This window comes from Carcharodon carcharias, chromosome 35 (genome assembly GCF_017639515.1).
Source record: "Carcharodon carcharias isolate sCarCar2 chromosome 35, sCarCar2.pri, whole genome shotgun sequence".
NCBI lineage: Eukaryota > Metazoa > Chordata > Chondrichthyes > Lamniformes > Lamnidae > Carcharodon > Carcharodon carcharias.
The window spans coordinates 777819-805319 of NC_054501.1; the positions used below are offsets into that span (position 1 = coordinate 777819).

At 52.3% G+C, this 27501-nt stretch overlaps 2 protein-coding genes across 2 annotated transcripts in view; one reads left to right on the forward strand and one right to left on the reverse strand.

Annotated features, from left to right (window-relative positions):
- Positions 1–27501, reverse strand: part of LOC121272753 (synapsin-1-like) — a 178428-nt gene that overhangs the window by 137356 nt on the left and 13571 nt on the right. The window lies entirely within an intron of this gene.
- LOC121272842 (metalloproteinase inhibitor 3-like) lies at positions 12562–26984 on the forward strand. The gene is made up of 6 exons (XM_041179659.1): positions 12562–12658; positions 15675–15888; positions 20787–20887; positions 24943–25060; positions 25302–25426; positions 26599–26984. The coding sequence occupies exons 2-6, from the start codon at positions 15765–15767 to the stop codon at positions 26797–26799; spliced, it is 669 nt and encodes a 222-aa protein (XP_041035593.1). The 5' UTR covers positions 12562–12658; positions 15675–15764; the 3' UTR covers positions 26800–26984.

The window sequence follows — 27501 nt, forward strand, 5'->3', positions numbered from 1 at the left end:
CACTGCTGTGGGCACTGCGAAAGTGGGGGAGTCGGTGGGGGGACTACTTAGATACGGGGCTCTGCAGAATCCTAGCAAGTGCTGTCCTGGGTGGGTAGGGTGGATAAACGTGGCAAGATACAGCGGACACGGAGGGCATGGGGTTTGAGGTGTTTGGCAAAAGAAGCGATGGCGAGATGCAGACATACAAAATCGGAGCAGGAGGAGGCCATTCAGCCCCTCGAGCCTGCTCCCCCATTCCATAAGAGCCTGGCTGATCTGACTGGGGCCTCAACTCCACTTTCCTGCCCATCTCCACCCCTCATAACCCTCGACACCCCCCTCGTCGATCTGAAATCTGCCTCACTCGGCCTTGAATATATTCAGTGACCCGGCCCCCACTGCTCTTAGGGGGAGGGGGGGGGAGAGAATTCCACAGACTGACCACCCTCTGAGACAAGAAATTCCTCCTCATCTCCGTCTTCAATGGGAGACCCCTCATTCTGAAACTGTGCCCCACCCCATTCTAGATTCCCCCCCCATGAGGAGGGTAAACATCCCCTCAGCATCCACCCTGTCAAACCCCCTCCCCTCAGAATCTGACATGTTTCAATAAGATCACCTCTCATTCTTCTAAACTCCAATGGGTAGAGGCCCAACCTGCTCAACCTTTCCCCATCAGACAAACCCCCTTCGTCCCAGGAATCAGCCGAGTGAACCTTCTCTGAACGGCTTCCAATGCGAGTCTGTCCCTCCTTAAGTAAGGAGACCAGAACTGTCCACAGAGCCCCAGGAGCGGCCTGACCAACACCTGTCCAGTTGGAGCAAAACTTCCCCACTTTTATACTCCATTCCCCCACCCCCTCGCAGTAAAGGACAACTTTCCATTTGCCGTCCCAATCACTCGCTGCATCTGAGTACTAACTTTTTGGTGACAGATTTCTGATCGACGAGGGAGTCGAGGGTTATTGGGGTGGTGGGTAGGAAAGCGGAGATCAGGTCACAACCAGGTCAGCCACGATCTTATTAAATGGGGCAGCAGGCCAAGGGACCGAATGGCCTCATCCTGCTCAGAATTCCAATGTTATTCTGACTCGGTACAGGGGACACTGGGATCCAGAGGGTGTGCGGCAAGTTCACGAGTCACTGTACGAGGTACCAGACAGGCTGTGAGGCAGGAAATGCCAGGGATTCTGATGTGATGTTCCTGCAGCTAATCTCCAGTTCAAACTATATCACTTAATCTGGCAAAGCGCAGAGCCAGCATTGCAAGAAGCGGATGAAGTATTTCAGGGCGATGTATGATGCTGAGAGATAAAGCTGCCTCTTGCCAACCAGAGCTGAGTCAGAGGCGTCCGGAAATACATTGATTGCCCCATCCAGACACTTCCTCCGAAAAATAACTCAGTCAACATGGAGAGGGGGGGATAGGCTGCATGCTAAAGGCCATCATTGTCCCATCAAACAGCCTCAGGAAAGCTACAGCACGGGGTTAGACATAGAGTAAAGCTCCCACTACACCGTCCCCATCAAACACTCCCAGGACAGGTACAGCACGGGGTTAGATACAGAGTAAAGCTCCCTCTACACCGTCCCCATCAAACACTCCCAGGACAGGTACAGCACGGGGTTTGATACAGTGTAAAGTTCCCTCTACACTGTCCCTATCAAACACTCCCAGGACAGGTACAGCACAGGGTTAGATACAGAGTAAAGCTCCCTCTACACCGTCCCTATCAAACACTCCCAGGACAGGTACAGCACGGGGTTAGATACAGAGTAAAGCTCCCTCTACACTGTCCCCATCAAACACTCCCAGGACAGGTACAACACGGGGTTAGATACAGAGTAAAGCTCCCTCTACACCGTCCCTATCAAACACTCCCAGGACAGGTACAGCACGGGGTTAGATACAGAGTAAAGCTCCCTCTACACTGTCCCCATCAAACACTCCCAGGACAGGTACAGCACGGGGTTAGATACAGAGTAAAGCTCCCTCTACACCGTCCCCATCAAACACTCCCAGGACAGGTACAGCACGGGGTTAGATACAGAGTAAAGCTCCCACTACACCGTCCCCATCAAACACTCCCAGGACAGGTACAGCACGGGGTTAGATACAGAGTAAAGCTCCCTCTACACTGTCCCCATCAAACACTCCCAGGACAGGTACAGCATGGGGTTAGATACAGAGTAAAGCTCCTTCTACACTATCCCCATCAAACACTCCCAGGACAGGTACAGCACGGGGTTAGATACAGAGTAAAGCTCCTTCTACACTATCCCCATCAAACACTCCCAGGACAGGTACAGCACGGGGTTAGATACAGAGTAAAGCTCCCTCTACACTGTCCCCATCAAACACTCCCAGGAAAGTTACAGCCCAGGGTTAGATACAGAGTAAATCTCCCTCTACACCTTCCGGATCAAACACTCCCAGGACAGGTACAGCACAGGGTTAGATACAGAGTAAATCTCCCTCTACACCGTCCCCATCAAACACTCCCAGGACAGGTACAGCACGGGGTTAGATACAGAGTAAAGCTCCCTCTACACCGTCCCCATCAAACACTCCCAGGACAGGTACAGCACTGGGTTAGATACAAAGTAAAGCTTCCTCTACATCGTCCCCATCAAACACTCCCAAGACAGGTACAGCACGGGGTGAGATACAGAGTAAAGCTCCCTCTACACTGTCCCCATCAAACACTCCCAGGACAGGTACAGCAAGGGGTTAGATGCAGAGTAAAGCTCCCTCTACACCGTCCCCATCAAACACTCCCTGGAAAGGTACAGCATGGGGTTAGATACAGAGTAAAGCTACCTCTACACTGTCCCCATCAAACACTCCCAGGACAGGTACAGCACGGGGTTAGATAACAGTAGGTGAACGGGAGTCATTGAGATTCGAACAGGGGGCTTACAGGGTTCTGGGAGAGCTGATGATTCTGGTGAGTGGAACGTGGGAAGCGGTCCAGAAGAAACAATGGGTGCTCTTAAGAACAAGACAGTGCATGAGTGTAAAGGAACCGTTGAAAAACAGAGGTCTTAATTTAAACACACAAAGGCTGCAATTGTCAAATTTCTGGAAATTTTCCCACAATCTGAGACCACAGGCCCCGGAATTATGAACTCCTCCCGATCTCATTCTCAACTTGGAACAAAAGAATTGAATCGCTCGCACATCCCCTGTGACCCCATGGTCCCCAGAGCCTTGAAATAGCAACTTCCAATCGAAGGGCTGGGGAATTTCTACATAGAATAACAGATATCCGAGAGTGAGTTACAGACTGGAATCAAATCGAGGGGTTGGGGTGGTTAATATATTGAATAACAGATACCCGGGAGTGAGTTACAGACTGGAATCTAATCGAGGGGTTAGGGGTGGTTTATATATAGAATAACAGAAACCCGGGAGTGAGTTACAGACTGGAATCTAATCGAGGGGTTAGGGGTGGTTTATATATAGAATAACAGAAACCCGGGAGTGAGTTACAGACTGGAATCTAATCGAGGGGTTAGGGGTGGTTTATATATAGAATAACAGAAACCCGGGAGTGAGTTACAGACTGGAATCTAATCGAGGGGTTGGGGTGGTTTATATATAGAATAATAGAAACCCGGGAGTGAGTTACAGACTGGAATCTAATCGAGGGGTTCGGGGGGTTTATATATAGAATAACAGATACCCAGGAGTGGGTTACAGACTGGAATCGAATCGAGGGATTCGGGGTGGTTTATATATAGAATCACAGATACCCAGGAGTGAGTTACAGACTGGAATCTAATCGAGGGGTTCGGGGGTTTTATATATAGAATAACAGATACCCAGGAGTGAGTTACAGACTGGAATCTAAACGAGGGGTTCGGAGGGGTTTATATAGAGAGTAAAAGATACCCGGGAGTGAGGTACCGACTGGAATCTAATCGAGGGGTTCAGGTGGGTTTATATACAGAATAACAGATACTCGGGAGTGAGTTACAGATAGGTATCTAACCGAGGGGTTCGCTGGGTTTATATATAGAATAACAGATACCCAGGAATGAGTTATGGACTGGAATCTAATCGAGGTGTTTGGGTGGTTTATATAGAGAATAACAGATACCCGGGAGTGAGTTACAGACTGGAATCTAATCGAGGGGTTTGGGGTGGTTTATATATAGAATAACAGATACCCGGGAGTGAGTTACAAACTGGAACTAATCAAGGGGTTCAGGGTGGTTTATATATAGAATAACAGATACCCAGAAGTGGGTTACAGACTGGAATCTAATCAAGGGATTCAGGATGGTTTATATATAGAATGACGAATACCCGGGAGTGAGCTACAGACTAGAATTTAATAGAGGGGTTCGGGGGGTTTATTTATAGAATAACATGTACCGGGTATGTGAGTTACAGACTGGAATCGAATCGAGGGGTCCGGAGTGATTTATATACAGAATACCAGATACCTGGGAGTGAAGTACAGACTGGAATCTAATCGAGTGGTTCAGGGGTTTATATATCGATTAACAGATACCGGGGAGTGAGTTACAGACTGGAAACTAATTGAGGTGTTCAGCGGGTTTATATATAGAATAATAGATACCCGGGAGCGAGTTACAGACTCGAATCTAATCGAGGGTTTCGGGGGGGTTTATATATAGGATAACAGACACCTGGGAGTGAGTTACAGATTGGAATCTAATCGAGGGTTTCGGGGAGGGGTTTATATATAGAATAACAGATACCCGGGAGTGAGTTACAGACTGAAATCTAATCGAGGGGTTCGGGGTGGTTTATATATAGAATAACAGATACCCAGGAGTGAGTTACAGACTGAAATCTAATCGAGGGGTTCGGGGTGGTTTATATATAGAATAACAGATACCCAGGAGTGAGTTACAGACTGGAATTTAATCGAGGGGTTCGGGGGGTTTATATATAGAATAACAGATACCCGGGAGTGAGTTACAGACTGGAATCTAATTGAGGGTTCGTGGGGGTTTATATATAGAATAACAGATACCCGGGGGGTGAGTTACAGACTGGAATCTAATCGAGGGGTTAGGGGTGGTTTATATATAGAATAACAGATACCCGGGAGTGAGTTACAGACTGGAATCTAATCGAGGGGTTAGGGGTGGTTTATATATAGAATAACAGAAACCCGGGAGTGAGTTACAGACTGGAATCTAATCGAGGGGTTGGGGTGGTTTATATATAGAATAATAGAAACCCGGGAGTGAGTTACAGACTGGAATCTAATCGAGGGGTTCGGGGGGTTTATATATAGAATAACAGATACCCAGGAGTGGGTTACAGACTGGAATCGAATCGAGGGATTCGGGGTGGTTTATATATAGAATAACAGATACCCAGGAGTGATTTACAGACTGGAATCTAATCGAGGGGTTCGGGGGTTTTATATATAGAATAACAGATACCCAGGAGTGAGTTACAGACTGGAATCTAAACGAGGGGTTCGGGGGGGTTTATATAGAGAGTAACATATACCCGGGTGTGAGGTACCGACTGGAATCTAATCGAGGGGTTCAGGTGGGTTTATATACAGAATAACAGATACTCGGGAGTGAGTTACAGATAGGTATCTAACCGAGGGGTTCGCTGGGTTTATATATAGAATAACAGATACCCAGGAATGAGTTATGGACTGGAATCTAATCGAGGTGTTTGGGTGGTTTATATTGAGAATAACAGATACCCGGGAGTGAGTTACAGACTGGAATCTAATCGAGGGGTTTGGGGTGGTTATATGTAGAATAACAGATACCCGGGAGTGAGTTCCAGACTGGAATGTAATCGAGGGGTTCCGGGTGGTTTATATATAGAATAACAGATACCCGGGAGTGAGTTACAGACTGGAATCTAATCGAGGGGTTTGGGGTGGTTTATATATAGAATAACAGATACCCGGGAGTGAGTTACAAACTGGAACTAATCAAGGGGTTCAGGGTGGTTTATATATAGAATAACAGATACCCAGAAGTGGGTTACAGACTGGAATCTAATCAAGGGATTCAGGATGGTTTATATATAGAATGACGAATACCCGGGAGTGAGCTACAGACTAGAATTTAATAGAGGGGTTCTGGGGGGTTTATTTATAGAATAACATGTACCGGGTATGTGAGTTACAGACTGGAATCGAATCGAGGGGTCCGGAGTGATTTATATACAGAATACCAGATACCTGGGAGTGAAGTACAGACTGGAATCTAATCGAGTGGTTCAGGGGTTTATATATCGATTAACAGATACCGGGGAGTGAGTTACAGACTGGAAACTAATTGAGGTGTTCAGCGGGTTTATATATAGAATAATAGATACCCGGGAGTGAGTTACAGACTCGAATCTAATCGAGGGTTTCGGGGGGGTTTATATATAGAATAACAGATACCCGGGAGTGAGTTACAGACTGAAATCTAATCGAGGGGTTCGGGGTGGTTTATATATAGAATAACAGATACCCAGGAGTGAGTTACAGACTGAAATCTAATCGAGGGGTTCGGGGTGGTTTATATATAGAATAACAGATACCCAGGAGTGAGTTACAGACTGGAATTTAATCGAGGGGTTCGGGGGGTTTATATATAGAATAACAGATACCCGGGAGTGAGTTACAGACTGGAATCTAATTGAGGGTTCGTGGGGGTTTATATATAGAATAACAGATACCCGGGGGGTGAGTTACAGACTGGAATCTAATCGAGGGGTTCAGGGGGTTTATATGTAGAATAACAGATACCCGGGAGTGAGTTACAGACTGGAATCTAATCAAGGGGTTCGGGGTGGTTTATGTACAGAATAACAGGTACCCGGGAGTGAGTTACAGACTGGGATCTAATCGAGGGGTTCAGGGTGGTTTATATATTGAATAACAGGTACCCGGGAGTGAGTTACTGACTGGAATCTAATCGAGGGGTTCGATGGGGGGTTTATATATAGAATAACAGGTACCCGGGAGTGAGTTACAGACTGGAATCTAATCGAGGGGCTCGGGGTGGTTTATATATAGATTAACAGATACCCGGGAGTGAGTTACAGACTGGAATCTAATCGAGGGGTTCGGGGTGGTTTATATATAGATTAACAGATACCCGGGAGTGAGTTACAGACTGGAATCTAATCGAGGGGTTCTTTGGGGGGGTTATATATAGAAGATGAGATTCCCATATTCCAAGCAACTGAGTGGGAGAGGGACCTTGAAAGAAAGTTGCAGAGAGATACAGGGAGGGTGAGTGTGACAGAGAGAAATAGAGAAAGACCAAGGGAAATGGAAAGGGGGAGAGGGAGGAGGAGAATGAAAGGAAGATCATGACGGAGGATTACAGAGTTAGCAGCTGAGAGGGTAAAAGAGGGACAGAGAGTGGGGAAGGATGAAAAAGGGAGAGAGAGAAAGGGAGACACAGGGAGAGAGAGAAAATGAGAGACAAAGAGAGAGACTGAATGCGAGAGGGAGAGGGAGAGAGACAGAGAGTGGGAGGGAGGAGAGAGTGAGGGAGAAAGAGAGACACAGAGGGAGAGAGAGGGAGAGGAAGAGAAACAGAGAGTGGGAGGGAGGAGAGAGAGAGAGAGAAAGAGAGACACAGAGGGAGAGAGAGAGAGAGAGAGGAAGAGAGACAGAGAGAGAGCGAGTGGGAGAGAGAGGGAGATTGTGAGGGGGGAGAGAGAGGGATGGGGAGAAAGCAATGGAAAGAGAGAGAGGGAGATAGCCTTAGGGTGCTGGTGGCTGGAATCAGGGGTGCGAGGGTCACTTTGCTGACTGACTGGGACTGCCTGGTGTCTGCGCACATGAAGCGGCGCCTACACAATGAACAAAGCGAGGGCCACGATGACTGCGCTGTCGCAGCCTGTGGTCTGCCTCCTGCTGTCCAGTCACCAGCTGGGCCCCACCAGGTACAGTGCTGGGCTGGAGGGTAGCCTGAGTGTAACTGGGAACAGCGGGACCACGGGGCGAACACGTATCACCGGTCAGCTCCTGTCTGCTTGCCTGCAACGGCCTGGAGCAGGAGGTGAAGCGAGGTGCAGCCATGGATCTCCCAGCAGCCTTGGCGCGGACCAATGGCCATGTCAACTCTGGGAGCGGGGGTGGGGTAGTCAATGGCTTTGATAGAGGGCTTGCGTGAGTGCAATGCATGCTGGGTTATAGCCATCTCCATTATTAACTCCTGACGTGGCACAGCACCCCAGCAGAAACTGGTACTTCTATCGCGCGGGCGGTAAGAGAGAGGCCCATGAAGCACCTGGTCAAGCCAGGGCGAGAGGTCGTGACCCTCGCCGAGAATGGGGAGAAGCAGCCGGTTCTGGAGAAAGTTTCCAAGGGGTGGGGAGAGAGGGTGGAGGGGGGGGGTTTGGGAGGGAGGGGTGCAGAGATTGGACCCCAAGAAGCTGGGGAGGACGTAAATAGATGAGGATTGAGGGATATGGGGAGAAGGTGGGGATTGGAACTGAGGGATACAGGGAGAAGGTGGGGATTGGGACTGAGGGATATGGGGAGAAGGTGGGATTGGGACTGGGGGATACAGGGAGAAGGTGGGGATTGGGACTGAGGGATATGGGGAGAAGGTGGGGATTGGGACTGGGGGATTTGGGGAGAAGTTGGGGATTGGGACTGGGGTATACAGGGAGAAGGTGGGATTGGGACTGGGGGATTTGGGGAGAAGGTGGGATTGGGACTGGGGGATTTGGGGAGAAGGTGGGGATTAGGACTGAGGGATTTGGGGAGAAGGTCAGGATTGGGACTGGGGGATACAGGGAGAAGGTGGGGATTGGGACTGAGGGATACAGGGAGAAGTGGGGATTGGGACTGAGGGATTCGGGGAGAAGGTGGGGATTGGGACTGGGTGATTCGGGGAGAAGGTGGGGATTGGGACTGAGGGAAATGGGGAGAAGGTGGGGATTGGGACTGGGGGATACAGGGAGAAGGTGGGATTGGGACTTGGGGATTTGGGGAGAAGGTAGGGATTGGGACTGGGGTATAGAGGGAGAAGGTGGGATTAGGACTGGGTGATTTGGGGAGAAGGTGGGATTGGGACTGGGGGATACAGGGAGAAGGTGGGGATTGGGACTGAGGGATACAGGGAGAAGGTGGGGAATGGGACTGGGGGATACAAGGAGAAGGTGGGGATTGGGACTGAGGGATACAGGGAGAAGGTGGGGATTGGGACTGAGGGATTCGGGGAGATGGTGGGGATTGGGACTGAGGGAAATGGGAAAAAGGTGGGGATTGGGATTGAGGGAAATGGGGAGAAGGTGGGGGGACTGAGGGATACGGGGAGAAGGTGGGGATTGAGGGATATGGAGAGAAGTTGTGGATTGGGATTGAGGGATAAGGAGAGAAGGTGGGGATTGGGACTAAGTGATACGGGGAGAAGGTGGGGGGGGGGGACTGAGGGATATGGAGAGATGGTGGGATTGAGGGATACGGGAGAAGGTGGGATTGAGGGATACGGGGAGAAGGTGGGGATTGAGGGATACGGGAGAAGGTGGGATTGAGGGATACGGGGAGAAGGTGGGATTGAGGGATATGGGGAGAAGGTGGGATTGAGGGATATGGAGAGAAGGTGGGGATTGAGGGATACGGGGAAAAGGTGGGGATTGAGGGATATGGTGGAACAATGGGTGCAGCAAAAAAGTACTAGGCAAGTTGGAGTTACCTTAATTGGACTGGGAGCTTGAAACCTGGCCCAGTCATTGGCCATTCAGATCCTGTCCACTCAGGGAGCTCACAAGACAAAGGCCAAATAAGTGTTCAGGCTTTAGCCTTGACAATAGGCCCAATATGAAATGCCAAGAAGAGCAAAGGGAAGAGGTCACCCATAGCAAGTTGTCTGTTTTCCATTATATTATTGCCCAGAAAATGTGAAATCATTCTGGTCATTTTTGGAATCTGCGTGGGATATAAGTCCAACTCTGTTTCACCACATGGAAACCACCAAACCTCAAGGCAAGAAAGGCATGGAGGTCAATTTCCATCATGAGAATCTATTTTCAAGTTCAGTGGTTTACTTTTCAAAATATTTTGGGCCATTTCACTCTCTCATTTCTGATTCACAAGGCTGTGGGTTCGGGACCTACTCAAGACAGGTCATCTCAATCAGCCAATCCGACACATGGTTCAGGAACAAAGAGTCCGCGAATTCCACACATTCCGAGGGACAGTGCTGAGGGAGCGCCGCACTGTCGGAGGGTCAGTGCTGAGGGAGCGCCGCACTGTGGCAGGGTCAGTAGTGAGGGAGCGCCGCACTGTCGGAGGGTCAGCGCTGAGAGAGCGCCGCACTGTCAGAGGGTCAGCGCTGAGGGAGCGCCGCACTGTCGGAGGGTCAGTGCTGAGGGAGCGGCGCACTGTCGGAGGGTCAGTGCTGGGGGAGTGCCGCACTGTCGGAGGGTCAGCGCTGAGGGAGCGCCACACTGTGGGAGGGTCAGTGCTGAGGGAGCCCCGCACTGTCGGAGGATCAGTGCTGAGGGAGCGCCGCGCTGTCGGAGGGTCAGTGCTGAGGGAGTGCCGCACTGTCGGAGGGTCTGTGCTGAGGGAGCGCCGCACTGTCGGAGGGTCAGTACAAAGGGAGCTTCACACAATTTTTATTCATTCATGGGATGTGGGGGTCGGTGGCCGGACCCAGCATTTATTGCCCATCCCTAAGTGCCCCCTTGAGAAGGTGGTGGGTGAGCCTCCTTCTTGAGCCGCTGCAGTCCCCGTGTGTTGTAGGTACACCCACCGTGCTGTTAGGGAGGGAGTTCCAGGATTTTGTCCCGAGTGGTGTAGGTACACCCACCGTGCTGTTAGGGAGGGAGTTCCAGGATTTTGACCCAGCGACAATGAAGGAACGGCCGAGATATTTCCAAGTCGGGATGGTGAGTGGCTCGGAGGGGAACTTGCAGGTGGTGGTGTTCCCCGTGTGTCTGCTGCCCTTGTCCTTCTAGGCGGTAGAGGTGGTGGGTTTGGGCGGCGCTTTCGAAGGAGCCTTGGCGAGTTGCTGCAGTGCATCTTGTAGATGGTACACACACTGCTGCCCCTGTGCGTCGGGGGTGGAGGGAGTGAATGTTTGTGGATGGGGTGCCGATCGAGCGGGGCTGCTTTGTCCTGGATAGTGTCGATCTTCTCGAATGTTGTGGCTATCAAAGGTGGCATCTTTCGAATAAAACATGAAAGCCACTCTCCCGTCTGCAGCCTAAGGAGATATACGTTCTGGGGCCTCAACTTGGGGAAGAATTGGGAGAGAATGGACGGGATCTGAACGGTAGTTCTCAGGTCAAAATTTACCCCACAAGCAGCATAAGGAGAAAAAGAGACAATCTGCGAAAATTATCTTGCTGCTACTTGTGCAATCTTGCTGTGCGCAATCTAACTTGGCCACTGCACCTTGAATATCGCAAAAGTGAGGTTACAATATGTAAACATATCTAGGAATAACAATGGGTTCAGCACAAGGTTAGATAAAGACTAAAGCTCCCTCTACACCGTCCCCATCAAACACTCCCAGCACAGGTACAGCACGGGGTTAGATGCAGAGTAAAGCTCCCTCTACACCGTCCCCATCAAACACTCCCAGGACAGGTACAGCACGGGGTTAGATAAAGACTAAAGCTCCCTCTACACCGTCCCCATCAAACACTCCCAGGACAGGTACAGCACGGGGTTAGATACAGAGTAAAGCTCCCCCTAAACTGTCCCCATCAAACACTCCCAGGACAGGTACAGCACGGGGTTAGATACAGAGTAAATCTCCCTCTACACCGTCCCCATCAAACACCCCCAGGACAGGTACAGCACGGGGTTAGATACAGAGTAAAACTCCCTCTACACTGTCCCCATCAAACACTCCCAGGACAGGTACCGGTCGCCACCTGCTCTGTGCCCCCCCGTTGCCATGGGGGGGGGGGGGGGGCATTGCGATGCCCAGTCTCGCCCGCTGGTGTCAGCCGTCAGTGCCTTCGGCCGGAGCCTACGGTGGATTCCCAGCAGGAGACCTGGTGTGGAGGGGGCTGTCAGTTGGGGCGGGGGTGGGGGGGGGTGGGGGGTGGGGCGGGGGTGGGCTGTGGGGTTCGGGGGCACGGCGGCGGGGTCGAAGGTCACGAGGGTGGGCACTCTCCGGTGGTCCCGGTGCTGCCTGCTCTCTTTTCTACCCCCAACTTCTGGGCAGCTGGCATGACATAGAACTGGAAGCCTTGCAAGTTGTATTCCAGACGTAGATGCCGTGACATTCAAGAGTCTCTTGGCGGGGGTGGGGGGGGGGGGTGGTTAGGGGGAGGGGGGAATATCTCATCGATGGGAACCGGGGTGGCCGGTGGGAGACTTGGCTCAGGGGGGCTGGGGGGTGGGAGTGGGGGTGGGGTGTGGTTCAGGGAGAGGGAGTTGGGTGGTGGGTTGGGGGTGGTGGGGGGGGTGGGTGGGGGGTGTTGGTGGTGGGGGTGGGGGAGGAGCTGCGGGGGCAGGGGATGTGGTCTCATGACGTCATCCCTGAGTCAAGAATGTGGTTGGTCATCAAAGGCTCCCCTGTGAGGAGGGGCCTGAGGGCTGAGGCTCTCTATATAAAAGCTGGGTCGGCGGCAGAGAGATTTGCACAACAGGAGCAAAGCTTCCAGACTGCTGAGGTAAGCACTTTCTTCGATCCAAAGGCTTGCTCCGTGTGAGGACCTGCAGCTGCCGCGTGTCTCTGTGTGCGTCTGTGTGTAAGTCTGCAGCCTCTGGCTGAACGTTAGCCTGTCTGCCTCTGTGACTGACAAGCAGCACTCAGCACTCAGGGGTTCAACAGTTCAATAGCAGCTTTCAAACTGGCAGAGAGCGGAGCAGTGGGACTAGTTTGGGGATTGATACAGGGCTATGGGGAGAGAGCGGGGCAGTGGGATTAGTTTGGGGATTGATACAGGGCTATGGGGAGAGAGCGGGGCAGTGGGATTAGTTTGGGGATTGATACAGGGCTGTGGGGAGAGAGCGGGGCAGTGGGATTAGTTTGAGGATTGATACAGGGCTATGAGGAGAGAGCGGGGCAGTGGGATTAGTTTGAGGATTGATACAGGGCTATGAGGAGAGAGCGGGGCAGTGGGATTAGTTTGGGGATTGATACAGGGCTTTGCGGAGTGGGCAGGGCTGTGGGATTAGTTTGGGGATTGATCCAGGGCTATGGGGAGAGAGTGGGACAGTGGGATTAGTTTGGGGATTGATACAGGGCTATGGGGAGAGTGCGGGGCAGTGGGATTAGTTTGGGATTGATACAGGGCTATGGGGAGAGAGTGGGGCAGTGGGATTAGTTTGGGGATTGATACAGGGCTATGGGGAGAGAGCGGGGCAGTGGGATTAGTTTGGGGATTGATACAGGGCTATGAGGAGAGAGCGGGGCAGTGGGATTAGTTTGAGGATTGATACAGGGCTATGAGGAGAGAGCGGGGCAGTGGGATTAGTTTGGGGATTGATACAGGGCTTTGGGGAGTGGGCAGGGCTGTGGGATTAGTTTGGGGATTGATCCAGGGCTATGGGGAGAGAGTGGGACAGTGGGATTAGTTTGGCGATTGATACAGGGCTATGGGGAGAGTGCGGGGCAGTGGGATTAGTTTGGGATTGATACAGGGCTATGGGGAGAGAGCAGGGAAGTGGGATTAGTTTGGAATTGTTACAGGGTTACGGGGAGAGAGCGGGGCAGTGGGATTAGTTTGGGGATTGATACAGGGCTATGGGGAGAGAGTGGAGCAGTGAGATTAGTTTTGGGATTGATATAGGGCTGGCGCAGAGAGCCGGCATTGGGATTAGTTCGGGATAGATCCGGGGATATGTGGAGAGAGTGGGGCAGTGGGATTAGTTTGGGGATTGATACAGGGCTATGGGGCGAGACTGGGGCAGTGGGATTAGTTTGGGATTGATACAGGGCTATGGGAAGAGAGCGGGACAGTGGGATTAGTTTGGGATTGATACAGGGCTATGGGGATAGAGCGGGGCAGTGGGATTAGTTTGGGGATTGATACAGGGCTATGGGGAGAGAGTGGAGCAGTGAGATTAGTTTGGGGATTGATATAGGGCTGGCGCAGAGAGCGGGCAGTGGGATTAGTTTGGGATAAATCCAGGGATATGTGGAGAGAGTGGGGCAGTGGGATTAGTTTGGGGATTGACACAGGGCTATGGGGAGAGAGTGGGGCAGTGGGATTAGTTTGGGATTGATACAGGGCTATGGGGAGAGAGCAGGGCAGTGGGATTAGTTTGGAATTGATACAGGGTTACGGGGAGAGAGCGGGGCAGTGGGATTAGTTTGGGGATTGATACAGGTCTATGGGGAGAGAGCAGGGCAGTGGGATTAGTTTGGGATTGATAGAGGGCTATGGGGAGAGAGCGGGGCAGTGGGATTAGTTTGGGGATTGATACAGGGCTATGGGGAGAGATTGGAGCAGTGAGATTAGTTTGGGGATTGATATAGGGCTGGCGCAGAGAGCGGGCAGTGGGATTAGTTTGGGATAGATCCAGGGATATGTGGAGAGACCGGGGCAGTGGGATTAGTTTGAGGATTGATACAGAGCTATGAGGAGAAAGCGGGGCAGTGGGATTAGTTTGGGATTGATACAGGGCTGGGGCAGAGAGCGGGGCATTGGGATTTGTTGCTCTGTGGGGACAGAATGTTATGGTGAATGGGGTGTCTTGTGTTTTGATCCTGTCATATCTGACCAGCGCGTAAAGATGTTACACGCAGACCAGTGCCAGGACTCCCCCATAAAACAAACTCTCTCTCACTCTGCCTCTCCGCCTCACTCTGTCTCTCTCTCGCTCTGTCTCTCTCTCTGCCTCTGTCACTCTCTCTATATCTCCTTGTCTCCTGTCTCTCTCTTTCTGTCACTCTCTCGCTCTCTCCCTCTCTCTCTCCTGTCTCTCTGTCTCATGTCTTATGTTTCTCTCTATCTGTGTGTCTCTCTCTCTCTGGCTCTCTCTCTCTCTCTCTCTGACTGTCTCTCTCTGTCTGACTGTCTCTCTCTGTCTGACTGTCTCTCTCTCTCTCTCTCTGACTGTCTCTCTCTCTCTCTGACTGTCTCTCTCTCTCTCTTATTTCTCTCTATCTCTGGCTGTCTCTCTCTGACTGTCCCTCTCTATGTTCTTTCTGGTTATCTCTCTCTCTCTCTCATTTACCCACCTCTCTCATTTCTCTCTCTCTCTCTCTCTGACGATCTCTCTCTCATTTCCCTCTCTCTGACTGTCTCTCTCTCTCGCTCTGATTTCTCTTTCTCTCCCTCTCTTTCTGGTTGCCTCTCTCTCTCTCTCTGTTCTGCTCTCTTTCTCTGCCTCTCCACACTCACACACTCCTCCCCATTTCCTGTTCATAACTGGGCTCACTGTTCAAAACCAAACTGCTCACTGTCAGCCAGGAATTCTCAGTCTGGGTAAAATGAGTCAAAGTGTGGGATGGAGAGGGGGATGGGGGAGTACGGGGCCAACAGCTCCCTATACACGGAGATAGGGAGAGTAACAGAAAGAGAGAACGAGACAGAGAAAGAGTAAAAGCGACAGAGGGAGAGGCAGAGGGAGAGGGAGAGAGAGAGACAGAGTGAGATAAAGACAGAGAGAGACAGAAAGAGAGAGAGACAGAGACAGACAGAGAGAGACAGACAGAGAGAGAGAGCCGAATATTGGGTTTATCTGTGGGATGTTTACATGTCCTGATTCAAGTTTTAACTAAATCTCTGGTGAATCTGACTCTCTATCCCTCTGCAGGTCCATCAGTCCCAGCCCAGTGGTGCTCCCGATCTCCTCCAACACATCCTGAAACTCACTCTGTTCCTCCGACTCGCAAACAGGACGACCATGAGCTGCTACACCCTCAGGTTCATGGCACTGGGACTGCTGCTCCTGGCCATGCTCGAGCAGACAGAGGCCTGCAGCTGTGGTCCATCACACCCCCAACAAGCCTACTGTCAGGCCGATGTGGGTGAGTGTCAGCAACCACACCCACTTTGCTGGGATTGCAGACAGTGGGAGTGAACGGGAAGGGGTTTGGGTCCATTGGGATTGTGTACAGCGGGAGTGAACGGGAAGGGGTTTATGTCCATTGGGATTGTGGACAGTGGGAGTGAACGGGAAAGGGTTTGGGTCCATTGGGATTGTGGACAGTGGGAGTGAATGGGAAGGGGCTTGGGTCCATTGGGATTGTGTACAGTGGGAGTGAACGGGAAGGGGTTTGGGTCCATTGGGATTGTGTACATTGGGAGTGAACGGGAAGTGGTTTGGATCCATTGGGATTGTGTACAGTGGGAGTGAACGGGAAGGGGTTTGGGTCCATTGGGATTGTGTACATTGGGAGTGAACGGGAAGGGGTTTGGATCCATTGGGATTGTGGACAGAGGGAGTGAACGGGAAGGGGTTTGGGTCCATTGGGATTGTGGACAGTGGGAGTGAACGGGAAGGGGTTTGGGTCCATTGGGATTGTGTACAGTGGGAGTGAATGGGAAGGGGTTTGGGTCCATTTTGAATGTGTATAGTGGGAGTGAACGGGAAGTGGTTTGGATCCATTGGGATTGTGGACAGTGGGAGTGAACGGGAAGGGGTTTGGGTCCATTGGGATTGTGTACACTGGGAGTGAACGGGAAGGGTTTTGGGTCCATTGGGATTGTGGACAGTGGGAGTGAACGGGAAGGGGTTTGGGTCCATTGGGATTGTGGACAGTGGGAGTGAATGGGAAGGGGTTTGAGTCAATTGGGACTGTGTACAGTGGGAGTGAACGGGAAGGGGTTTGGGTCCATTGGGATTGTGGACAGTGGGAGTGAACGGGAAGGGGTTTGGGTCCATTGGGATTGTGTACAGTGGGAGTGAACGGGAAGGGGTTTGGGTCAATTTCTTCTCCTATCTCCTGATATGATGTTTAATCCATAAAAATAGACACTTTAAATTTCACACACAGCCTGTTGAATAAATCAACCCTGTAATGAATTGTTCTAGGAAGCATCACAAGTGTAGCCTCCCACCTCATGGGATTAATCATGAGTCTATTACTAAAGCATGCACAAAAGGACAGAGCGCCAAAAGGAGAGTCTCCATTGTAAACCATCCTCCTCCTGTGCTCAGTGAACAGAGGAAAGGCACCTGCAGAAATCCAAGAGCCTGGGCTGTGCTTGAGGCCTGGGACCTGTGCCTGGACTTGAGGCTTGGGTTTGAGGCCTGGAGCCTATGTGTCTGGGCCTGAGGCTTTGGCTTGAGGCCTGGGCTTTGTACTTGAGGCCTGGGGCCGGTGTCTGGCCTTGAGGCCTGGTCCCTGTGTCGAGCCCTTGGGTCTGTGGCTGAACTGGAGGCCTGGGGCCTGGATTGGAGGCCTGGGGCCTGTGCCTGGCCTTGAAGCCTCGTGGCCTGGCTCTATCCCTATCCCTCGGTGGGTGGATTAGGGAGCGACGGGTGGACTGATAATCCAGCGTAGGACATTTCAAATAGCACCATGGCCATTTGATGATCTGAATTTAGTTTAAAAACATTCAGAAATAAAAGTGGACATCAGTAAAAGTAAGAGGGAAGCTCCCTTGTTGCCATAAAAAACCCATTTGGTTCACTCATGGCCCTTAAAAGAGAAAATCTTGCCAACTTGCCCGGTCTGGGACAATGTGCGACTCCAGGCCCCCACAGCCATCTCGGTTGAGCATTGACTATGAATTGACACTCACTTGTGGTTCTTCAAGGTGGGCTGACCACACCACCTCAAAGGATATTTAGGGATGGGCAATAAATGTCGGCCTAGCCAGTGACCCCCACATACAAAATCAGGTTAATTGTCAAGCTGAGAACGAGGGGAGTTTAGTGGCATTTAAACAAGGCCTCATCTTGGTCGCTGCTTATCTCTGGAACCACCTCCAGCCCCTACAACCCTCCTATCTCTGTAACCTCCTCCAGCCCCTACACTCCTCCCTATCTCTGTAACCTCCTCCAGCCCCTACACTCCTCCCTATCTCTGTAACCTCTTCCAGCCCCTACAACCCTCCCTATCTCTGTAACCTCATCCAGCCCATACAACCCTCCCTATCTCTGTAACCTCCTCCAACCCCTACAACCCTCCCTATCTCTGTAACCTCCTCCAGCCCCTACAACCCTCCCTATCTCTGTAACCTCCTCCAACCCCTACAACCCTCCCTATCTCTGTAACCTCCTCCAGCCCCTACAACCCTCTCTATCTCTGTAACCTCCTCCAACCCTACAACGCCCCCATCTCTGTAACCTCCTCCAGCCCCTACACCCCTCCCTATCTATGTAACCTCCTCCAGCCCCTACAACCCTCCCTATCTCTGTAACCTCCTCCAGCCCCTACAACCCTCCCTAACTCTGTAACCTTCCCCGGCCCCTACAACCCTCCCTATCTCTGTAACCTCCTCCAGCCCCTACACCCCTCCCTATCTCTGTAACCTCCTACAACCCTCCGAGATCTCTGCGCTCCTCCAATTCCGGCCTCTCGAGCATCCCCCGATTCCCATCGCTCCACCATTGGCGGCCGGGCCTTCAGCTGCCTGGGGGGGGGCCCTGAGCTCTGGAATTCCCACCCTAAACCTCTCCGACCCCCTCTCTCTCTCTCTCTCTCTCTCTCTCCCTCCCTCTCCCTCTCTCTCTCTCTCTCTCCTCCTTTAAGACGCTCCTTGAAAACTGACCTCTTTGACCGAGCCTTTCAGTCACCCATCCCTAAAATCTCCTCACGTGTCCAGCTTTGTAAGTACGCATGTTCCTGGGAAGCAGCTTTGCGAGCTGGCTTGCCGCTTCAAAGGCGCTACATAAATGCAAGTGCCTGGCGGCATGGCCTCTGAGCACAAGGCCTCAACTGTGCTCAGAGTGGAGCCCCTCCCCCGCCCCCCCAACCCGGGGGCAGAGCAGACATCTTTTGTGTAGGCCTGTTGAGACCATCCTGGCCTCTCTCACCCTTGGCCTCTTCCAAGATGGCCGCCTCCTTCCGAGGGAGGAAAAGCTCGTCTGAAAGGGCGGCAAGAGATGGCTTCCCTCAGAGACAGGGAGAGAGAGAGAGAGAGAGAGTGTGTGTGAGAGAGAGAGAGAGAGGGAATGACACAGGGAAAAAAGACATAACCCAAAGTTGTTTTGATGGGGTGTGGCAGTGACTGAGGTCAGATAATTGCCCCCTTTGGGTTTTGGCATCAATCATTGGAACATGACCTCATCCAAACAGTGGTACGATTTACACTAACCTACAATGAGTGTCACCCAGACTCACGGTCTGCTTGATGTAGCTTCCAACTAAATGCCAATCTCCAACCTCCCAATCCTCATGGCTCTTCCCATTCGATCCTTGCCCCATGCTATTTCCCACCTTGGCCCCTGCGCCCCCCCCCCGCCGCCCAACCTCCCCATCCCCCTATGCGCACCCCAATACCCCCTCCCCCAACTCCGAATCTGAACCGGAAGCATTCATTTTCCCCCCCCCCACCACTGACGCACAGAGGCAGCAGTGTGTGTACCATCTACAAGATGCACTGCAGCAACTCGCCAAGGCTCCTTCGACAGCGCCGCCCAAACCCACCACCTCTACCACCTAGAAGGACAAGGGCAGCAGACACATGGGGAACCCCACCACCTGCAAGTTCCCCTCCGAGCCCCTCACCATCCCGACTTGGAAATATATCGGCCATTCCTTCACTGTCGCTGGGTCAAAATCCTGGAACTCCCTCCCTAACAGCACGGTGGGTGTACCTACACCACACGGGACAAAATCCTGGAACTCCCTCCCTAACAGCACGGTGGGTGTACCTACACCACACGGGACAAAATCCTGGAACTCCCTCCCTAACAGCACGGTGGGAGTACCTACACCACACGGGACAAAATCCTGGAACTCCCTCCCTAACAGCACGGTGGGTGTACGTACACCACATGGGACAAAATCCTGGAACTCCCTCCCTAACAGCACAGTGGGTGTACCTACACCACAGGGGAGAAAATCCTGGAACTCCCTCCCTAACAGCACGGTGGGTGTACCTACACCACACGGGACAAAATCCTGGAACTCCCTCCCTAACAGCACAGTGGGTGTACCTACACCACACGGGACAAAATCCTGGAACTCCCTAACAGCACGGTGGGTGTACCTACACCACACGGGGACTGTAGCAGCTCAAGAAGGCAGCTCACCCCCACCTTCTCAAGGGGGCAGTTAGGGATGGGTAATGATGCTGCCTTAGCTCAAGGTACCTTATCATGACTACAGGGGGCGCTTTCAGCCAAGTTCACCTCCTTCCCCACCACTTTCCCCTCTCCTAAAAAGGGGAGGGTCTCTCTGTCTTTCCCCTCCTCGAAAAAGCCTCTCCCCCCACCCCCTCCCGTCACCCCAACTCTCCATTGCCAAACAGAAAACCCCTAACCTTGTGTAAAGGTCCCAAGGGACATCATCAGATAAATCAAACGGCCCTGAGCTACATGCGGAGATATCAGGGAGATGCTGACCAAAAGGCACGGCCAAAGAGGTCGGCTTTAAAGGAGGGTCTTAAAGGAGGAGAGAGAGAGAGATAGAGAGAGAGAGAGAGAGGTAGAGTGTTTGAGGGAGGGATACCCAGAGCTCAGGTATCCCCAGGCAGCTGAAGGCACGGCCGCCAATGGTGGAGCGATGGGAATCGGGGAACGCTCAAGAGGCCAGAGTCGCACCTAGGCCTCAGGGTGTCCTAGTCCGCCCTGGTCTTGACAACTAGCTTGACACGAAGCCTAGGCCTGGTTTCCGGCCTAGTGAGGCCTTCCTTGCAACTAGGCCTAACTGCTAGCTTTTCGCCCAATGCCCCTCTCTCTCTCTCTCTCCGCCCTCCCGACTCCATCCCCTCCCCCAAGCTTCCATTAACGTGGCTGTTCTGTTCTCCACAGTGATCAAGGGAAAAATAGTTGGTTCAAAGATGATCACCAGAGACAACAGCGATGATTCACATGGCTTCCCATGGATCGAATATGAAGTCCAACAACAGAAGGTACGTCATCTCCCACTGATGTGGAGGACATACATCACGTAGAACTGTGCCATGTTGTTTCATACATCACACAGGAGCAGGAGGAGGCCATTCAGCCCCTCTCGAGCCTGTTACACAGGAGCAGGAGGAGGCCATTCAGCCCCTCTGGAGCTTGTTCCGCTGGATCAGGAGGAGACCATTCAGCCCCTCCTCGAGCCTGTTACACAGGAACAGGAGGAGGCCCATTCAGCCCCCACTTGAGCCTGTTACACAGGAACAGGAGAAAGCCATTCAGCCCCTCTCTCGAGCCTGTTACACAGGAACAGGAGGAGGCCCATTCAGCCCCTCTCGAGCCTGTTACACAGGAACAGGAGGAGGCCATTCAGCCCCTCTCGAGCCTGTTACACAGGAGCAGGAGGAGGCCATTCAGCCCCTCTGGAGCTTGTTACGCTGGATCAGGAGGAGACCATTCAGCCCCTCCTCGAGCCTGTTACACAGGAACAGGAGGAGCCCATTCAGCCCTCTCCTCGAACCTGTTACACAGGAACAGGAGGAGGCCCATTCAGCCCCCACTTGAACCTGTTACACAGGAACAGGAGAAGGCCCATTCATCCCCTCTCGAGCCTGATACACAGGAACAGGAGGTGCCCATTCAGCCCTCTCCTCGAACCTGTTACACAGGAACAGGAAGAGGCCCATTCAGCCCTCACTTGAGCCTGTTACACAGGAACAGGAGGAGGCCCATTCAGCCCCTCTCAAGCCTGTTACACAGGAACAGGAGGAGGCCCATTCAGCCCCTCTCAAGCCTGTTACACAGGAACAGGAGGAGGCCCATTCAGCCCCTCTGGAACCTGTTACAGAGGAACAGGAGGAGGCCCATTCAGCCCCTCTCGAGCCTGTTACACAGGAACAGGAGGAGGCCCAATCAGCCCCTCTCCAGCCTGTTACACAGGAACAGGAGGAGGCCCATTCAGCCCCTCTCGAGCCTGTTACACAGGAACAGGAGGAGGTCCATTCAGCCCCTCTCGAGACTGTTATACAGGAACAGGAGGAGGTCCATTCAGCCCCCTCCTCAAGCCTGTTCCTCCTTTAAATCTCAACACGGCTGACCTGTAGCTGAACTCCATCTACCCATCTCGTTTCCGTAAACCTTAATCCCCTCAACCTCACAAAAATCCATCAAGCTTGGGTTTGAAATTTCCCATTGACCCCCAGCGGTGCCCCCACCTTCCCACCCGCAACAGCCTTCACAGCTTTTTGTGGTGTAGAAAGTTCCAGATTCCAGTTGCATTCAGTTAAGTTCCATGCACACATCACGCCCTCTGCTCACTGAACTACAGATTAAAATTCTCACCTTCATTTCAAAATCCTTCCATCGGCGATAACTCACCTACCTATCTCTGTAACCTCCTCCAGCCCCTACACCCCTCCCTATCTCTGTAACCTCTTCCAGCCCCTACACCCCTCCCTATCTCTGTAACCTCCTCCAATCCCTACACCCCTCCCTATCTCTGTAACCTCCTCCAACCCCTACACCCCTCCCTATATCTGTAACCTCCTCCAACCCCTACACCCCTCCCTATCTCTGTAACCTCCTCCAACCCCTACACCCCTCCTTATCTCTGTAACCCTCCTCCAGCCTCTACACCCTTCCCTATCCCTGTAACCTCCTCCAACCCCTACACCCCTCCCTATCTCTGTAACCCTCCTCCAGCCCCTACACACCTCCCTATCCCAGTAACCTCCTCCAGCCCCTACACCCCTCCCTATCTCTGTAACCTCCTCCAGCCCCTACATCCCTCCGTATCTCTGTAACCTCCTCCAGCCCCTACAACCCTCCCTATCTCTGTAACCTCCTCCAGCCCCTACAACCCTCCCTATCTCTGTAACCTCCTCCAGCCCCTACACCCCTCCCTATCTCTGTAACCTCCTCCAGCCCCTACAACCCTCCTTATCTCTGTAACCTCCTCCAGTCCCTACAACCCTCCCTATTTCTGTAACCTCCTCCAGTCCCTACAACCCTCCCTATCTCTGTAACCTCTCCAGCCTCTACACCCCTCTCTATTTCTGTAACTTCCTCCAGCCCGTACAACCCTCCCTATCTCTGTAACCTCCTCCAGCCCCTACAACCCTCCCTATCTCTGTAACCTCCTCCAGTCCCTACAAACCTCCCTATCTCTGTAACCTCCTCCAGTCCCTACAACCCTCCCTATCTCTGTAACCTCCTCCAGTCCCTACAACCCTCCCTATCTCTGTAACCTCCTCCAACCCCTACAACCCTCCTTATCTCTGTAACCTCCTCCAGCCCCTACAGCCCTCCCTATCTCTGTAACCTCCTCCAGTCTCTACAACCCTCCCTATCTCTGTAACCTCCTCCAGTCCCTACAACCCTCCCTATCTCTGTAACCTTCTCCAGTCCCTACACCCTCCGTATCTCTGTACCCTCCTCCAGTCCCTACAGCCCTCCCTATCTCTGTAACCTCCTCCAGTCCCTTTAACCCGCCCTATCTCTGTAACCTCCTCCAGCCCCTACAGCCCTCCCTATCTCTGTAACCTCCTCCAGCCCCTACAACCCGCCCTATCTTTGTAACCTCCTCCAGCCCCTACAACCCTCCCTATCTCTGTAACTTCCTCCTGCCCCTACAACCCTCCCTATCTCTGTAACCTCCTCCAACCCCTACACCCCTCCCTATCTCTGTAACCTCCTCCAGCCTCTACACCCTCCCTATCTCTGTAACCTCCTACAACCCTCCGAGATCTCTGCGCTCCTCCAATTCAGGCCTCTCGAGCATCCCCCGATTCCCATCGCTCCACCATTGGCGGCCGTGCCTTCAGCTGCCTGGGGGGGGCCCTGAGCTCTGGAATTCCCTCCCTAAACCTCTCCCCATTTCTCTCTCTCTCCATCTCTCTCTCCTCCTTTAAGATGCTTCTTATAAACCGACCTCTTTGACCGAGCTTTTGATCACCTATCCCTAATACCTCTGTATATAGCTTCTGGTCAAACCCCGGCCCGAGTTCCCTTCCTTGGTGCACCCCAGGGACGTTTTAAGATGTTAACAGTGCTATAGAAATTAAAGTTGTTGCTGTAGGAGATGGCATCTGAACGCGGGGTTAACGGTTAACACTTTTATAGTCAAAATTACCAAGCACATGTGTGATAACTAGGCCCTGAAGGAAACTGCTAAATAACCAATATAATAAACTGCTGATTAACTCGTAAATAGCCAGTATAATAACTGGTGAATAACCAGTATAATAACTGGTGAATAACTGGTAAATAACCAGTATAATAAACTGCTGATTAACTCGTAAATAGCCAGTTTAATAACTGGTGAATAACCAGTATAATAACTGGTGAATAACTGGTGAATGACCAGTATAATAACTGGTGAATAACCAGTATTAAAACTGGTGAATAACCAATATAATAACTGGTGAATGACCAGTATAATAACTGGTGAATAACCAATATAATAACTGGTGAATAACTGGTGTATAACTAATATAATAACTGGTGACTGACCAGTATAATTGGTGAATAACTGGTGAATAACCAGTATAATAACTGGTGAATAACTGGTGAATAACCAATATAATAACTGGTGAATAACCAGTATAATAACTGGTAAATAACCAGTATAATAAATGGTGAATAACTGGTGAATAACCAGTATAATAGCTGGTGAATAACTGGTGAATAACCAGTATAATAGCTGGTGAATAACCAGTATAATAACTGGTGAATAACTGGTGAATAACCAGTATAATAGCTGGTGAATAACCAATATAATAACTGGTGAAAAACCAGTATAATAACTGGTAAATAACCAGTATAATAACTGGTGAATAACCAGTATAATAACTGGTGAATAACTGGTGAATAACCAGTATAATAACTGGTGAATAACCAGTATAATAGCTGGTGAATAACCAGTATAATAACTGGTGAATAACTGGTGAATAACCAGTATAATAACTGGTGAATAACCAGTATAATAACTGGTGAATAACTGGTGAATAACCAGTATAATAACTGGTGAATAACTCTGCTTTTGCCTCCTTGTCTTTCCCCGTAGATGTACAAAGGGTTCGAGAAGATTCAGCAGGTTGAGTATGTGTACACACCGCTGGCGGACTTTGTCTGTGGGATGGTGCTGGGACCAGATGAGATGAACCAGGACTACATCCTGTCAGGTAGGCTTCACCTTGGACATTTCCCTCCAAGCTCTCCCACAACCCCCACCCTCTAGAGGCTCTGTTTCTCCCCCCGACAGCCCAACCCGTCTCGATTGGTGCTTCCCCCTTGCTAAGAACTCCGAACGCGCGGCCGGAGCGCTGGACAGCGGTGGGGTGGGGGATGCGGTGTGAAGGGATGGCCAGCGAGGGGACTGGAGAGATTCCCGCTTTAACACCTGGCTCACATTTCCATCTACAGGGACTGTCGAGGCTGATGGAAAAGTCTACATCAACATCTGCAGCTTCAACAGACCCTGGAGCCAACTGACTCACGCTCAGCAGACCAGTCTGGATGGGAGATACAAGGATGGCTGTCGGTGCAAGGTAGGTCTCAGCTGACCATGAGGTTAGATACAGAGTAAAGCTCCCTTTACACCGTCCCCATCAAGCACTCCCAGGACAGGTACAGCACGGGGTTAGATACAGAGTAAAGGTCCCTCTACACCGTCCCCATCAAACACTCCCAGGACAGGTACAGCACCGTGTTAGACACAGAGTAAAGCTTCCACTACACCGTCCCCATCAAACACTCCCAGGACAGGTACAGCACGGGGTTAGATACAGAGTGAAGTTCCCTCTACACCGTCCCCATCAAACACTCCCAGGACAGGTACAGCACGGGGTTAGATACAGCGTAAAGCTCCCTCTACACTGTCCCCATCAAACACTCCCAGGACAGGGACAGCACGGGGTTTGATACAGAGTAAATCTCCCTCTACACTGACCCATCAAACACTCCCAGGACAGGTACAGCACAGGGTTAGATACAGGGTAAAGCTGCCTCTACACCGTCCCCATCAAACACTCCCAGGACAGGTACAGCACGGGGTTAGATACAGAGTAAAGCTCCCTCTACACTACAGAACTGTGTTGGGAATTTTAATGTTGGGTATGATGCTGGTGTAATGGGTAATGTCACTGGACTGATAAGGGGGTGGACCCAGTCTGGGGACTGGGGTTCGAATCCCACCATGGGCAGCCGGCGGAATTTAAATTCAATTTAATAAAATCTGGAATTGTGAAGCTAAGTCTGGGTGACGGTGACCATGACGACCATCGTCGATCGTCGTAGAAACCCCACCCGGTTTGCTCATGTCCCTCTTAGGGGGAAGGAAATCAGTTGTCCTTCCCCGGTCTGGCCTACGTGGGTCTCCAGAGCCCACACAGCCACGCGGCCGGCTCCGAACTGGCCCCTCCGAGGTGTCCCGAGCGAGACCCTCAGCTCCGCCGGGTTGGGGGTGGGGGGGGTTGCAGTTAGGGATGGGTGCCAAATGCTGGCCTTGCCCCCCACCCCCTCCCCAGTGACGCCCACAGAAGGGTGGTCATCCCACGCAGGGCGGGGTCTGAACGGGTATGTGGATCCGGGGCTTGCCCTGCTCGACAAGGCCTGGTTGTGACGAACGGCGATCCTAAACTGGTTCTCTCTCTCTCTCTCTCTCTCTCTCTCTCCCTCCCCCCCACTCTGTGTCTGTCCGTGTGTGTGTGTCTCTGGACAGATTGTCCCCTGCCTATCATTGCCTTGCAGCCTTGACGCCGACAACCAGTGTCTCTGGACGGACGGGATCTTCACGGGGAACTGGAGCGGGGCACAGAGCCAGCGCTTCACCTGCGTCATGAAGCCAAAGGGCCTGTGCCAGTGGGTCTCGGCCCCGAGCTCCAGGGCCCACTCATCCCCCCTCAGGAGGGAGGCCCATTAACCGGCCAGAGGAGGAGGAGGAGGGCCGGACAAGCCGGGGTGAACGGGCCGGTGCGGGAGCAATCCCGGGTTATTCCTACTGCTTTTTTTTCTCCCCCCTAACGTGACGCAGCCCGCGGCTCAGCTCTGGCCCCTTGACCTCCACTGGCCACCGCCAACAACCACCCCCCACCCCTTCCCCCCCACCCCCGCACCCCACCACCGCCTCATCTGCAGCAAGCCGCCCTCCTTTCTCAAGCCCACTCCGTCACTCCCCCTCCTCCCCAACACCCCCCACCCACCTCTTTCCCTCGAGTTAACATCCCTCAATCGATTTCTTAACACCCCGGTGCGTAGGCCGGTGGTCCGAGCAAAGGGTCTTGCTCCATGGAGCCGAGGCCGCCATTTTGTGGGCAAAATGGCCGTGGGTTTAGGCCTCGGTCTACCTCAGGCTGCTCCTAACCGCCCCCCCTCCCCCGCCGCGCCAATCGCGTCACTGCTTTCCCCTTGCCCACCACCCTCCTTCCCCTCTCCACCTCCACCAACCCCCCAACCCCCACCCCCCACCGCCTGACTACGGAGCTCCTGCCCTTGCTTCTTCACGTAGGCAGAGGGGCCCCTTGGCGTTGGCCACCTGCAAAGCATGCTGGGAAGCGCCCGCAAACAAAAATGGCCACCTCCTTGGCGGCAGGGTCCGACCGAGCGGGCCTTCCGCCCGGCAGAT